A 16398-nucleotide genomic window follows, 5' to 3' on the forward strand; every position below is an offset into this window, starting at 1 on the left:
TAGTAAAGTTTACAGGAAGCCCACCCACTCAAATAGCTTCCTGCATTTTGACACCTGCCATCCTGCTCACCAGAAAAAAGGTATAGTGAAGGCACAATTTATCAGCCTCACTAGAATGACTTCTGAGGATACAACTTTTGTCAATGAGGCAAACTTTTTAGTAGATATGTTTGTTTCCAGAGGATACCCTACGGTTTTGGTGGAAGCAATTTATTTAGAAATTCAACAAAAAAAGCACTACAGGTTTTTATCTTCCCCTTTTGCCTACATTTGACAACATTATGTCTCCATTAGTTGGTGACAGGGTTATAAATACACAAATGGATCACAGGATATCTTTTATTACTACCTTTACCCCTGAGTGTTCACATATATACAAGAATTTTGGGACTTATTGGCATACTTTGTGTTTTCAGTGAGTTTAAAGAAATATATAACAATGGTGTTAGGATGGTTTATGAAAGGGGAAGATGTTTTAAAGAAAATATTAGAAGCTGCAGGTTGTGTTAGAAAGGTACACAAAGATGTGTGTTTTGCAACTATTGTAAATATCTGACTGAATGGGACAAGGTGTTTGTGAATGGGATTTGTATAGAAACCCATTTTCACTGTAATTGTAACACCAAGGCTATTGCTTACCTTGCCCTTTACAAATTTTGCAAATGTTTTTATGTGGGAAAGAGACAAAAAGTTTAAAAAGCAAGTGTATGAACATATTTCTGACATTAGGAAGCCTAACAGCAAAAATGCTTTGGCAAAACATGTTTCTGAAAATCCTAACCGTGAATTTGCTTTCATTGGAATTGATCATGTGCCCAGAGATGTTAGAGGTGGCCCTTGGAAGGATATATTGGAACTTAAAGAGCTTAAGTGGCAAATTAAGTTAAATGCATGTTTTTCCCGGGGCTATTGCCAGTCTTTTGAAACTACGTTCTTATTGTATTTAACTTCTAAATATTCAAACAGTGAAACAGGTTTATATATGTTTTTGTTTGAAATGTTCATTTTTAGTGTTTGGTATGTTAATTGATTTGGTCACATGATTAATTGGAGGGTTATTGAAAAGGGGAACTTGTGTTATTTAACTCTGAAGTCGACTTTGGACATACTCTAACGAAAGCGCTAAAGTCTTGCTGACCACCCGTTTCCACATAGTCGTCCAACAGGCTCCTGGAGGACTGAGATGAAGGGATCGAGGACTTGATACTTCTAGCCACTGATGACTGTGTAACTGAGGAGACTGGCTCAGACTATTACTCCTGGTCAGTTCCAAAATAACCAGTGGAGCCGAAGGAGTTATCTTTTCGGGTCTGATTCCCTTCTAGTGCCTCAAAAAAAGGAACTTTCAGCAATCCCCTGACTATCAACTTATTTTTTCATTCCAGTAAGACCCTGGAACTAAACCCATGACAGAACACAAATCTTGTAGGTGTACAGCACCCAAACAGTACACACAGCTAGTGTGCCCATCAGTCAAGGGCATCTTTGGACAGCAAGAATCACACTTCTTGATGCCAGATTGCTTTGTTTTTTTCCCGTCTTTAGACATTATAGCAAACAACAAATTCTTGTCAAGGAAATTATTATAACTCACAAAGCTGTCACAAACTACTAAATAACTACTAGTAAAAATGAGATTAAAAAAAAAAAGGTCAGCTATATTTAAACAATCACACAGGAAGGAGAAAGGGGGGCTAGAGGAGAAGTCTCTAAACGACGATCTCTTCTAGCCTGAGGAGACATCTCTAACTTAAATGATGAAACCTCTTGAGAAAAGGGAAGCCCTCTAATTTAAACGGACTTAAGGAAAAAATTAACCATCTAACTCAAATGGGTTCATTAATGGAAGATAGGAGGAAAATTACTTTGATTTTAGATAGAAACTGGATAGGGAATTAACTATAGGCCTAGCGAAAATGACATGGATTCTGTTCAGGCCAGGTTCTTGATCATTTGTGTGAGTTAATGTCCAGTGGCTTTTTGTATTCTTCTGTTAAGGTACATTTGTCAGCCATTTCTGTTTATTTGCCTTTGGAGTTCCCCCTTTTCTAATAATGGTCAAGTTAAATGTTTTTTGAAAGGGGTTGTACATACTCATCTACTTAGGAAACAATTGTCTTTTTTGGGATTTGAACTTTGTGCTTGAGATGCTTACTCAGTCTCTGTTTGAACCAGTTCATGAGGCAGAATTGCAGCTGAAGCATCTTCTGTGTGGAGACATGCGTGAATGGGCGTACCTTCGTTGAAGGTTGTGCGTCAGAGCTGGCAACTCAGCATGTAAAAAAAATCTACTGCCAATCATTAGTGGACCGGAGTTCCGCTGTGGCGACCCCTAACCGGGAAAAAGCTGAAAGATACAACACCTGATATGATTTTCTAGGAGCAGATTTTCTCACTGCCTTTATTACCTGCTCCACATCCTCAGAAAAAACGGTGCCTGAAAGGTATTAAATGTTTATCACCCAGGCAGTCAGTTGAAGACTTTCCAGTTTTGGGTGTATGAAACTCTCCTCAGCTTGTGCGAGTAAATATAATCTGATCAGGAATTTTGTGGCAACTGCCCTTGGCCTAATTGAAAACAAGGGAGAACCAGTGATACCTTGACTAAAATGGAGTCACCACCACAATGTTTTGGAGAGTCTTCAGGATCTTTTGAAGAACCCAGGATATCAGTGGAAAGGGTGTTAAAACATACACAAACATTCTCTTCTGTGGAAATCAGAAAGCACCTGTCTTACAGGCCTGTTTGCAATGGGTCCTGGATCACAATTTTTTTAGTTGTCTGTTCTGAAGGGAGGAAAACAGATCTACTTGAGTTGTTTCCCACAGTTGGATCCAAATTTTGAAAGACCTAAAGATGAAAGTTGTATTGGGGGGGGGGGGTCTGTCTTGCTGCTGCTGAGCTTGACTGCAATGAAGTTTTTCAGTAAGAGAATGCATGAAGCCTGAACAGTCAAATTAAGCTGAGCTGATACCTCCCAGTATATCAAAGCAAGTGTGCAAAGAGAGCAAACAAATGGGGGGGGGGGGGGTACCGTATCTTATGTACCACATCACTGTACTTTGTTTTAGTCTACTGATATCTCTATTAACCGGCAGTGTACCCAATGGGCACCATGCTCTAGATATGCCAGCTATGGCTCTGTAAAGTCAAACAAGCTATTCCTACCTAAAAGGGATTTTCCTCTCCTGAAAACATTATGGACTGCCTCTTTATACAACTACAGAAGTCCTGGGGAGAAATGATTTAATGCCTTAAAAGCTTTATTAACTGCCAGCACTTCTCTTATATTTTATGTACTCCTCTGTCTGTCTGATTCCACAGAGCTTATACATTTACCTCTTTTGAAACTGTTCCCCATGCCAGGTCTGAGGCGTCTGTGGTAAGTGAATGGGGGGGGGGTCGAAGACCTGGACTGCAATCTATCTGGTCTACCCACTGGAGTCTTCCCCTTTACAAATCCAAAGACTGGATCTGGACAATGGGTGTAGAGACAGTATCAAGACTGATCTATGGTAATCTATATTGTATTTTCCTCGAGTGTATTCTGGCAGGTTGACTCATAAGAATCATGGATGCCATGTACCCATGAATCCTGAAAAACTCCCATCAAGATGGCTGGTTTTGACTGGAGAAAACCCAGGCAGAAAGTTACAGTTGTGTAATTAAACTTACCATAACAATAGATATTTCAATGATCACTACCACGATACCCTTTAGCTATATGGGTTATATCATACACAGGACACAACAGCTAACCAGCTGATAAAGCTTAAAGAGCATCTTCCGTGTACCCAAAGAATTAGTAAGCTCAAGCTGAGCTGCATACAATGAGCAATGTGAGCACCCAATCTTTCAGACCTCTCATGCCACTAGAGACAGGGAGGCTAAAGCACTGAAAAGGTCAGTGCTAATATATATTCTCATTCTGGCAACAAATACATACAAAATAAGGAGGATGGAGGGAACAGCTATTACAGCAGTGATCATTCAGACACTGACTGCTATACGTTACAGTTACTTACACAGCTCTCTATCTTTCATCATGATCAATACTGCAGTAGGCCTTGCTATACGGGTACCTTATCACAGCTTAGACTGACTAGGAGAAGGAAGGATGAGGTTCTGATAAAGTCTTTAGATGAAAGCGCTCTTCTAAAATAAGTAATGCCAGATTTGAGAAGAATGGGAATCCCTAAATTTACCTTGCTTTTTTTTGTTTTTGATAGGTCTAAGTAATAATAGATTACTTGTTTAGCTCTTCTGCATTTACTTTGTTTTAGTCTACTGATATCTCTATTAACCGGCAGTGTACCCAAGAACTGAAAAGGGGATTACTTCTCATCATTAATGTCCTACAGAGACTGAGATTGAAGTTGGCATCATCTTGGAGATGTACCCTTTTGCTGACTGTGTTACAAACTCACAGAAGCATAGGTGGGAAAAAGGAGGCAGCCGCCCTGGGCATCAAAGTGTTTGGGGGCATGATGGAGATGCATTTTTTTTCTGTACCGGCATTGCTGAATACTGGTACAGAAGGCACTTCAGTACTTCATTTGCATTACAGTAATGTGCATTATACCTATAAAACTGAGAAAAACTTGTAAAGTGCTATGTGCTGTTTCTTTGACATGAACTACCATTGCCCATTCTCTTGTCTATGTGTATGAAATCACTGAGAATTTTTTTTCTTCTTTCATCACTTGAAGAGCTGAGGGAGCACATATTTGGCTGTAGGAAGCCAACCTGCTTTCCATAATAAAAGCCCGTCTTTCTTTTTGCTCTTCACTTGAAGAGCTGAGGGGGTGGGGCACTATATCAGGGGAATGGGCACCATGCTCTAGATATGCCAGCTATGGCTCTGTAAAGTCAAACAAGCTATTCCTACCTAAAAGGGATTTTCCTCTCCTGAAAACATTATGGACTGCCTCATGGTACCCTCTACATCTTCTACCAATACTAATTCACTTCAGAAATGCACTGTTGTCTGTTTCTTAATTTACTTACCCCCTCACCATGAGCAAACCACAAAGAAAGGCAAACACATGACTTGTTCATCTTGTATCGATGCACATCGTTAATGCTAACTTTTATACCCAATACATTTTAATTTCTGTTCTTCACAATCTAATTCTCTGCATTTTAACTAAGTCATCAGAACAGAGCCATATAATCAGAAATGCAGCTTCTTGCCATTCTTTTCCGAGGATATAGAACTTACTTCCCTAGAACCTTCATACGTCTCAAAATCTGAATCTTTTACAATGTTCCTTACTTCCCTAGAACCTTCATACGTCTCAAAATCTGAATCTTTTACAATGTTCCTTACTTCCCTAGAACCTTCATACGTCTCAAAATCTGAATCTTTTAGAATGTTCCTTCCTTCCTAGAACCTTCATATCTCAAAATCTGAATCTTTACAATGTTCCTTACTTCCTAGAACCTTCATACGTCTCAAAATCTGAATCTTTTACAATGTTCCTTACTTCCCTAGAACCTTCATACGTCTCAAAATCTGAATCTTTTACAATGTTCTAAAATCTTTTCTTATAGACAAACTATGGACATCTGGTACATACCTTCATAAATCTCTCTCTGAAAAAGACATCTGAACAGAAATGAATCGGGGATTATATTTGTATTTCTGTATTGCTCATTTACAATAACCTTTGCACTTTCAAGAGGAATTATTAACATTGTTCTTTTTATACTCTGAACGTCTTGGGTTATGAATGAAAACAGCTTAAAAGAATCTGCTCAATTAACCGGTCAACCAGCCAAATGAATGTCCCATATCTTGACGACACCAACCTGTACTGCCCGACAATGGCAAATATCACCTGTATGTACGTAACAGCAGCAGCACTGATCCCTAAAATACCCCAAAAGTATGCAGTGGATGCTTGAAAATAAGTTCTCTTGGAAACCTGCCAGTACAGTATGAATCTTCCAGATTCTGATAACCTGGACTGAGTTTGTCAATTTGGAAAAAAGAGGCAGCTCAATCTGACATCACTTAGGCCTTCAGGAAAAGAATAGCCTTCTTATGAGTAATTACAGAACGGTGAAAGTTATAATAATCCACCAGCTGAGTTTCTTTATCCCTCAGAATAATCTCATCCCATATCAATCCCACCTCCAGCTTTCTTCAGTTCCTTTAGCTCTTCATTTCCTATGAAGGTGAACAAAGGATAATCAGTGTCAAAATGGACCGTTTAAAACTGGTTGTCTCATGCTATAGTTTTTTGTCACTTTTGCCGTAAAAAGCCACTTCCAGGCAAGGTTAGGGCCCAATCTACCAGAATACTGGCTTTGTGGGCTCTACAAGTCTTCTAGAGGGAATATTTTGGTCATCCGTGAATATTTTTACAAAGCATTACAAATCAGGCTCCTTTTCCAGGTCCAGAGCACCTTTTGCTAGGACTATTCTTCACGGGCTACTGGCCTTTTACCACTCCTCCCTTTCTCTACATGTCCTGGTAATCTAACTATGCAGCTCAGGCTACTGCAATAGTGATCTAATGATGGAGAGAGTACAGTTGTGCAGGTAAACTTACCATAACAGCAGATGTTTGAATTAATCACTGTTGTAGTGGGGCCATCCTCCCCTCCATATATCCTTCTTGTATCCTTTTTTTCTTTTGCCAAGGTGTAGATATTTAAATTATCATTTTGTCCTATTATATACTTAAAAGTCAGAGCTCTAGCCTCCCTTTCACTTGGGCAAGAAAGATCGCAAGGTTTGACACCCTAACCACTGATTTTATATGGCTGTCCTTGAACCCTTCAGTAGTTAGGGTTTGTGGAAAGTGCACTGAAAATCTGGATGCTGGCTGTTCATCCTATCCTTGGCAGGATGTAACAGCATAGGCTACTGCAACAGTGATCTAATACTGAAGAAAGCATTACCAAACTGGGGGTGGCGTATTGGAAGACACGGAGGAGCACTGCTTACACCACACACACAGGGAAGAGAAGTCAGAAATACATATACTAGGCAGGGGGGTGCAGTCAGAGTATGGACTGAAATCATCCTCCTGCTCTGATGCAGAAACACAAATTAAAAATAACTTGTAGATTATTTCTGAACTTCAGTCCACCAACATGAGTAAAAGAGGAAGACATTACCTGCTCTGCTATACAAGATCCCTAAATGATCAGGACTTGAAATACATTTCTGTAGCTGTCTTCAGATTAGGGGACAACAGAGCAAATCAGGAGGGGAATTTTATAGATTTTCAGGGAATGTATCGTTGAAACATCTGCTGACCGAGGAATTACAGGAGAGTTACTGGTAAGAGTTCCCTAATATGCTACATCAAATCCTAACTGCAATGAGTTGATGAAGAGTATTATACGTCGAAGTACGAGGACGGCCACACACCATATTCTCTTAGAAAGGCTAATTAGTAGTAGTACAGAGCAATGAAATAGTAGTACCTCCAACTCAAAAAAAAGTCCCCCTTTTCTGGTGTGTATAGGCAAAGCAAGGAGGCGGCCTATTAGACATTACAGTTGCACACCAAATGATTAACATGAACTATATGTCAACTAGAAAAGACACCATGACACAGCTGCCTCTTACAGAAAGTACAAACCTGACTCGAGTGTAGGGAATGCAAATGAATACAACAGTCATGGGGCAAAACAGACCAGGAAAGAGAAAGTGATATAAAAGGCGTTTAGTTTTTCAATAAAGTACCTTCTCTTCAAATATGTACATATACAACATAGCAGCTAACATGTCAGTGCATCTGCACATACAACACAGCAACTAACATGCCAGTGTTATATGCATATACAACACAGCAGTTAACATGCCAGTGTATCTGCATATACAACACAGCAGCTAACATGTCGGTGTATCTGCATATACAACACAGCAGCTAACATGTCGGTGTATCTGCATATACAACACAGCAGCTAACATGCCAGTGTATCTGCATATACAACACAGCAGCTAATAAGCCAGTGTATCTGCAATCTTAGTCAGAATGGGGATTCATTATGCTTTCCTCATGGCAGTGCACACACGTGTCGATGAAGGCAGTTGCCCAATGGTAGTAGTACAATGACACCCAGCCCAGAATGCATTTGTATCTGCCGCCCCTCCTCAGAGGGAATATGCTAACTTGTGGCCAGCTTTGCCTCATTCCAACAAAGACAGGTAACCCCCATACACCCTCCCAGCTCCATAAGATGCCTGAGCCTCTAATCAAACTCAGCTCATCCAGGCTACAGTCAGGGCTTTACATCTCCCTATACCAACATGCTAGCTTACATCTCTGCAGTAGAAGCTAACTGCACCATACACCTTCATCACTTATTCTGGAATATTTAAAAATATGTAATTTTCACAGTCCAGAGACCACGTCTGATAAACCTGCTGAGTGTGATGTTACCTAGGCTTGACTGTACAACACAGAATCCACTTTTCGCTACAAAATATTAATGCGCTTTTGAGAACCTGAAAGACAATCACTTTTCAAAATAATTACAACACAAAGCAAGTTAAAGGCCAAGAATTCAGATACTGAACAGTGCTAGAACAGATCAACTGCTTCCTTAAATTACTATCTCACTGTACCATTTTCAATAAAGTAGCCAAATTCTTCTCTTAGCTTGCTAGCTCAGTCATTATGAATAAGTTGCCCTGTCCAGTCCACTGCCCACCACAGATTTTTAGCATGCATTTCCTTTATTTACCACTAGATGGAAACCTATTACTTACAGTAGGAGAAGTGGCAGCCGAAAGCAATGGTAAAATTCCACCACAAGCGATAATAATGTTGTCTACCATCTGGGAAATCAGGTGAATTGTATTGTGTACAAAAATAATGTTCTCATTGCTGTTGACGAAGTCCATTACTGATTTAGTAGAATGGCTAAAAGTAAAGAATTCGAAAATGTTACTAATGTAATAATTATAATAATAAAAAAAATATATATATATATATATATATATATATATATATATATATATATTCACACACACACAAACACATACACACAAACATCAACAAAATAAGTATAAAAGCACTTATCTAGGATAACAGAGACAGATGCATAATGAAGCAGGTACCAGTGCAGTTGTATTATACTAACTTTCAGTCAGAATTTCTAAAACACTTGGATTTGATCTCACTGCCTGGGTGCTCAGTCTTTTGAAAGCTAGACAAGTCTGTCTTAACTTCATTTCAGCTAGTAGGGGACTTGTTTACTACTGCAACAATGTTTTAAGTATGTTTATTAGACACACAAATATGTATTCAAAATAAGACTGTCTTTGGCCTTGGAAGCACATTTCTAAAAATACAGATGGCTATTAACTGGTTGTAAACTGAACTGTCAATAACACTAGTGGAGGCAGGACAAACCACATCAATATACCCAAACTGCAGATTTGACACAAACTGGCAGTTGGCACAGAGGAATATAGAGCTGTTAAGCTGTTTCTGTGCTCCAATGGTCCAGGGTTTGATTTCCTCAGGCTTCTCTGTCTGACTGCGTGACTATGAGCGAGTCAGTCAACCAGAAAGTTTGAAAAACATCCAGAGAAATCAGTGCTCCATAACCTAGTAAACAAATACAAAGAAATAAAAGATTTGAGGCCAAATGGTAAGGCCAGCAGTGTACAAGGAAGCACTGACTTCACATGATAACCTCTCACTCCTCCTGACAACTGTAATACATAAGCAGAAAGTAGAAAACAAGCAACTGAAGAGGAGAGGAGGGTTTTAAGTGTCCATATCTCTCATCAAGCACAGAAAATACAAGCAAGTGAAAGGACACAATGAAAAGGAATATTAGGGAAATGGACAGAAAAGCAGAATGACCTCCATCATTAGACAAGTTAGCAAAAAATAAAACAAATACTCAACATCCAATATGACTGAATCAACTCTACACAAAGCAATACATTCAAAATAAAAGACAGTACAGCCAAATACCCAAAAATAAATGAGTAGACTAGACAAAAGCGCTTACTGGTATTTTTAAACTAAAAGATTGCTTCAGATTGGTACAAAAGAAAGTCAAATTGGTTTAAAGCAAGAAAATGTCATGTGACAAACACAACCAATACAAAAGCGAGCATTCATTTCCATGGCAGCAGCTCAAGAAATACTTTAAACACAGTTTACAGGTAACAACAGACAACTGCTAAATGCAATACACATTTACATAAGGTTTTATGGGTCTTCTTTTTAAGGGACTCAAAATTAAGAATGTGAGCTGTCAAGGAGCTGTTGCCTGTAAATCTAGGGCTCAATTCCCCCAGCCTCCATTTGTGTACTGTGTGATTCAATCCAAGTCACTTAATCAGACAGTGCTCTGGAGAAACTGGAAAATTGGCACTATGGTGATGCAGCTGACACAACCCAACTGACAACAGCAGCAACTAATTAGCCCGGTTTCTGATTAGAAATTAAATTCTTGCAGTATGCCAACCACCTGTGAAGTCAAACAGGTTCATAGTTTCATACTAGGCTATCTGCCCTAGGGCATTTATAAGCCTAGCCAGAGTGTGTTTGGCTTTCGCCACCCATTTTAAATTAATTTTGCTATGCCCTTTTTTGAGGTTGGTATACTGTGCCTTTGTCTAACAGTGACACAGAAGTGATACCCGGGGTAAACCTACGATCTCCCATTCACTCATCAAGATTCCTCTTGAAGAGAGTCAATGAGGGACTCTGCCTAACCTGGACTGGGATTTTATTCCAGAGTGAAGGGAGCCTCTGGGTTATGAATCTGTCCCTCCAGCATGTCCTATTTATTCCAGTGCTGAGGTTCAAGTCTCTCAAGCAAAGTAGCTTGATGGGATTTGGATTTTCTGAGATGCAGCATGTCCATTAATTCCGGGTTGGACATGGCTTTATACGTCAGGCACAGATCGCCTCTGAGCAGGCGGTATGCCACTGAGTAGAGCTGGAGTTTCTTTAACCGGGCAGCATATGGCATCTGTTTGAGCCCTTTGATCCTCTTGGTGAGGTACTTTTGGGGTCTTTCCTGTTGCTGCAGGTGTCTGGTATGGTACATCCCAAAAGGGGCATTGTACTCAATTAAAATCACACACATGCATATATCTGTATAGAGGTATACACACGTACAGAAAAGGAGCTCCATAACATTTTTATAAACTGCAACATTAGGACAAATGCAAAACAGTGAACCATATGGTAATCTTTTTTTGAACAGCAAACAGTGGGCATCTGTATTAACTAAAGATTTATAATATGAATATAGAAAAAATAAGGGTAAAATATAAAAAATTTAATTTTTTTTAATTATTGTTTTTTTTTTTGCTAGGGGGCTGTGCATCCTGAACTTCCCCACCCCTATATATATATATATATATATATATATATATATATATATATATATATATATATATATATATATATATATACAGATATATATATATATATATATATATATATATATATACACACATATATATATATATATATATATATATATATATATATATACACATATATATATACATATATATATATACATACATATATATATATATATATATATATATATATAAAATAGATATACACACACCATATGTACCAGTCCAGAAGACACACTGTCTTGCAGTAAAGGAAATAGTTAATTCGCATAATTTGAAACTGCACTGCTCCAAATTAGTCCAAACTCAGAATGAATGTACTTTAGAATCTGAGGGTGTGGCAACACTGTTTTTACTAGGAAGTGCAGTGGGCCAAGCTCCCTCTACAAAAACACATTTAAATGTTTTACTTAATGTTAAATGCATTCACTTGGCATCTCTGTTATTTGCAAACTATTTTAGGTTAGTTACTTTTTACATATTTTGCAGTTTTTGGTATATTTTGTAGTTTGTTGCCAGGGTAGGTGGAATAGTCAATTTTTTCCTCCATGATCCGTTCTCTCATAGGAGCACGATTAGAAAAAATTGTGCAATAGTTGGCACTATACAAGTAATAAGCATTCATGAAGAAAGCATAAAATGAATGGAATCCTAGCATAACAAGTGACAAAAATGATGTTCATAGGTGATTATTAGGCTAATGCCCCAAAAGCCCTTACAAGCCTAGCTAAGTTTATCTCACGTCTCCCAATTTACTAATAGCTAGGTGAACTAAGTTCAGAGGTACAAGCCAATGACATGTTACCTAAAACCAACTGCCTCTGTCCGTGATGGACAAGGGCACCAACCAATGAGTACATTTTTGAATGCTCATCCACTGATCCAGGTTGCACTTGAAGAGGGTTATGGAAAGGCTTTGCTTTATGTGAATGGGAAGCCTGCTCCAGAGAAGAAGTATCATTTGAGACATGCATCTCTCTCCCCAACATGACTTATTTGTGTCAGAGGCTAGGTTACAGTCCTTGGAGTGAGTTTACAAATGTGCAACATTTCCATTAGGGCCAGGTCGGAGATGGCCTTGTAAGCTAGACACAGATCACCGCTAAGCAGTCTATATAAGATAGAATAAAGTGACAGGGCTTTCACTCTTTCCACACAGGATTTATCTTTCATACCCTGCATCTTCCTGCTGAGAAACCTCTAGGGTCACTCCAGCTGTTGCAGAAGTCTGGTGAGGTATATGGAAAAAGGGTGCATTGTATTCAATTACTGGGCTGATGAGGGCAGAGTAGAATGGAATTATAACGTCCTTTGATCTAGAAGCCATGCCCTTACTTATGAGTTGTGCCACACAGAAAGACTTCCTCATCATGGTGGACACATGGAGGTCGAAGGTCAGATTGGTGTCAACCTGTGTACCCAGATCACATAACACTGGGTCCACTCTTGGGGGGGTTTTGTCTATATTATAATTCGTTCGGGTATTTGCTTTCCCACAGGGCTTAATTATGCATATTTTTGCATTTAGTTTCAATCCTTGGTTTTGGCACCAATTGTTTATTTGCGTTAATCTTTTCTGCAGTATACCAGTGTAGTTCTGGGATTTGATGATTGCCCTTAATTTGCAGTCAGCTGTGAACTTGGTCAGCCAAAGGCCATCTACCTTTGCCTTGACTTCTGAGAAATATATTCCAAACAGCAGATGGCCTAGCACAGAGCCCTGTGGTACTCTACTGGTGACTGGCCTCTTGGTAGAGGAAGATTTATCTACTTTGGCAGCATGTGACCTGTAAGTGAGCCAATTGGCTATCCACCTAGTGACATAGGGGTTTAACCCTAGTTGAGAGAGTTTTTCTATAATACTTGAGAGGGTAACTGTGTCAAATGCCATGGGCAGGTCAAGGAAGGCAGTGTGCACAGTCTTTCCCTCATTCATGGCCTTGGTATCCTTCTCAAATAAGTCAACCGGATTCAAGAGACACAATATACCTTTGACAAATCCAAATTAGGGGGGTCTATTGTCTGGAGATTACCTATGTCTCTGTTGATAAGGTCCATGATGATTTTTTCCATGGCCTTGCAGATGACACTAATCACACTTATGGGCCTATAGTTCTGGTTGATGAACCACCTTTGCGCACAGGGATGGCTGTTGCTGTCTTCTATTGTTCCAGAAAATAGACTGTCTGGAAGCTATGGTTTAATAAGGATGTAAAGTGGTTCTGCTAGGTCATGTTTTAAGTTATTTAAAAAGCAACCTGGAATGTTGTCAGGGCCCACAGAAGCTGAGTTTTTAGCCTTAGTGTGTGTGCATGGAGAAGATCTGTTCTCGAGACAGTAGGCTGATGAAAGGTGACGGTATACTTTGGGGGGGGGCAATCTGTCAGGACAGGGAGTACAGTTTGATCCAAATCTTGCAGCAGGCTGGCTATTTCCTCCATTTGAATATAGGTGGTGCATAGCTGGGTCTTCCCTCTTATTTTGGACACAGTTAAAAATGCTTTGGGATCATCATTAGCTAGGGAGGCATTTTTGCTTCATAATTTGCTTTTGAGGTCTCTGATTTGTTTTTTTTGTTTTTTTTTGTTTTTTTTAGTTTTTTTTAGTCTAGTGAAGGATTTCTTCTTCAGCCGAGCCTGCTCCCATTTATTCCTGGGCATTAGTTTTTCTTTTGATGTATAGCTTGGTTACACCAGAGGTCGGTGGCTTGCTTTTCTGGCAAGAAATGGGCTTAATCAGATCCAGTATTGCTGATTCTATACAACTGCTTAAGTGGCTATACAGGGCATTAGTGTACAACTCTGTATAGGATTCTGTATTATCTGGTTTTGGGGGAGCTTTGAAATTTCTTATGCTGGCATTTAATAAGAGGTAATTTGTTTTGGAAATATTCTTCAGCGTTTTTGAGCTTGATGAGGTATCTGATCTTTTATTCATTTCAAAGGAGACCTATTTGTGGTGTGATCTTAACCAATTAGGAAGTTATTCGGGGGGGGGGGGTGCTGGTAACTATTATGTCTAGAATATTAGAGCCCCCTAGTGTGTGTGCTGGCCAGCTGTTCCAGAGCATTTGCATTGACAAAGACCAAGAACCTCTAAGCCTGCATGTCAGTGGTCAATTATGTTCCCCAGCCAATGAAAGGATAGTTAAAACTACTCATGAGTAAGGTACTGAGCTGTATTGGTGAGTGATTCTAGTAGGTTCTGCTGTTCGGTATGTCTTTCTTGGTTCATGGTGAGGGACCTAGAGCTGGCAATGATGTGGTGGGAGATTTTGCCTGTGGTTAGTGGGACATGTAGTAATTTGAGAGTGTCATACTGTTTGGTAAGAATGGAGGTGTACTTCTCCGTTATGAGGATGGATACACCGCTACCTTTGGTTCTTTCTTGTTCAGATGGTGTTCTGAACATATAAAAGGCATGGCAGCCTAGCATAGCCGAGGTGATTTTCACAGCTTTGAACCATGTTTTGGTAACTGCACAAATGTCAATATTTTCCAGGGTGAGGAGTGCTTCTAGGGAGTGTAGTTTCTTGACTCCTAGCTTTGAGTACCTTGAATTTATCTAAAGAGGATTTTGTTAAATTGGGAGATTGGTTACACTGCCACTTTTTTAAAAAAGGCACAATAGGGGTAGGGTAATACCTTTGCCAGTATCCTAATGCCTAGAGGAGACAGGTGCACACAAGCTCTGGCAAAGCAGTGTGGCCTGTTGACCATGACCTTCCAGGCTGACAAATACTGGATCTCCTTGGATTAACATCAAACATTAAGCCAATTGCTAAAGTCAATCATTTTTGTCTCTATTGTGGCATCATCCTTGGTGAAGGTAGAATGCTAGGCTCATACCCACCTGTGATGCATTCCAAGAACTCAGTCATGTCTCTATTCATATAGTCCAGGGAGGTACACCTCAGGTCATTCACACCCACATGGACTATGACAGAGTCACACTGATACCTGTGGCTGAGTGACCTGAGTGCTTGTATAATCTGTCAGATCATGGCACCTGAATGGCAGCTAACCTTAACGCTCTCCTCATTAACTAGTAAGGGGGACATCTGTGTGTCTCACTATGGAGTCTCCTGTGACCAATATGTTGGGTTGTTTCATCTTATGGGCTTGTTTTTTGTGCTTGTGTGTTGTAGTTGTTGTTGACTTTGTTGTGTGTATATGTGGTTTCTGGAGGCAGCATTTGGGTGGGCTCTGAATTTTTGGTAAGTTACTAGTGAGTGCCTCCATACATGTGGGTTTGTGTCAAATCTTTATTCGGTGTTGCAGGTAATGTGTATGTGCCGACAACCTGTTTGGCATTTAATATGTCTGTACGTAAAAGTTCTGTCTCCATTTCCAAAGTGTAATTACATTTCTCACACACAGTATTTGTTAATTTCAAGAGTAAATGGTTGTCGGTATACATGAGACAATTGCTGCATTGTCTCAAGATGCCAATGTCATCCAGGCTGGCCACAGACATGCTAGAAAACTGTCCATCCATGATCCTTACTGTGGTTTTACTCAGGGAAGGGAATGGGTTAAGTTGGACTGGACTGTGCTGGTGGCACAGTGTGTGTAAATGGGAACTATACTTTGTATAGTTAAAAGCAACCACACAGAGCAATGGTGCTCAGCTCACAACTTATTTGCTCCTAGAGCAACAAGAGGCTGGGTGTATACTGTTAGTGATAGTAATTCTAGAGGAATTTCAGTATCAAGGCATTTGGGTCTATACAGGGCACTGCTAACAGCCACTGTGCAGAGAGCAGCTTAGCACAAATGCGAAGCTTAAATACAAGCAAAGAGGAACAAGTTTTAATCTAACTACCAATCAGGAAGGCACACAGTAAGCCCACCTGCAATCCCCAACTCAGATAGGTCAGATCAGCAGACTTCTGACACAAGAGTGCAGAACAAAACTTCTTAATGTTGAATGGCTGGTTTGGAGCCCAAGTGTAAGAAGACCACATAAACTATCTACAACAGCCCTAGAAAGTACAGTTGTATAAAATCTTACCATAATGGTAGATGTCCCTCTCTTC

At 39.7% G+C, this 16398-nt stretch overlaps 1 protein-coding gene across 1 annotated transcript in view; it reads right to left on the minus strand.

Annotated features, from left to right (window-relative positions):
- NBEA (neurobeachin) overlaps positions 1–16398 on the minus strand; it is a 4581458-nt gene that overhangs the window by 2825840 nt on the left and 1739220 nt on the right. The window contains exon 27 of the mRNA XM_044072852.1: positions 8733–8886. Coding sequence (XP_043928787.1) covers positions 8733–8886 — 154 coding nt within the window. The remainder of the gene's footprint in view (positions 1–8732; positions 8887–16398) is intronic.

The sequence above is a fragment of the Protopterus annectens genome, chromosome 5.part1, assembly GCF_019279795.1.
Source record: "Protopterus annectens isolate FY-2018-M chromosome 5.part1, PAN1.0, whole genome shotgun sequence".
Classification (NCBI taxonomy): domain Eukaryota; kingdom Metazoa; phylum Chordata; order Ceratodontiformes; family Protopteridae; genus Protopterus; species Protopterus annectens.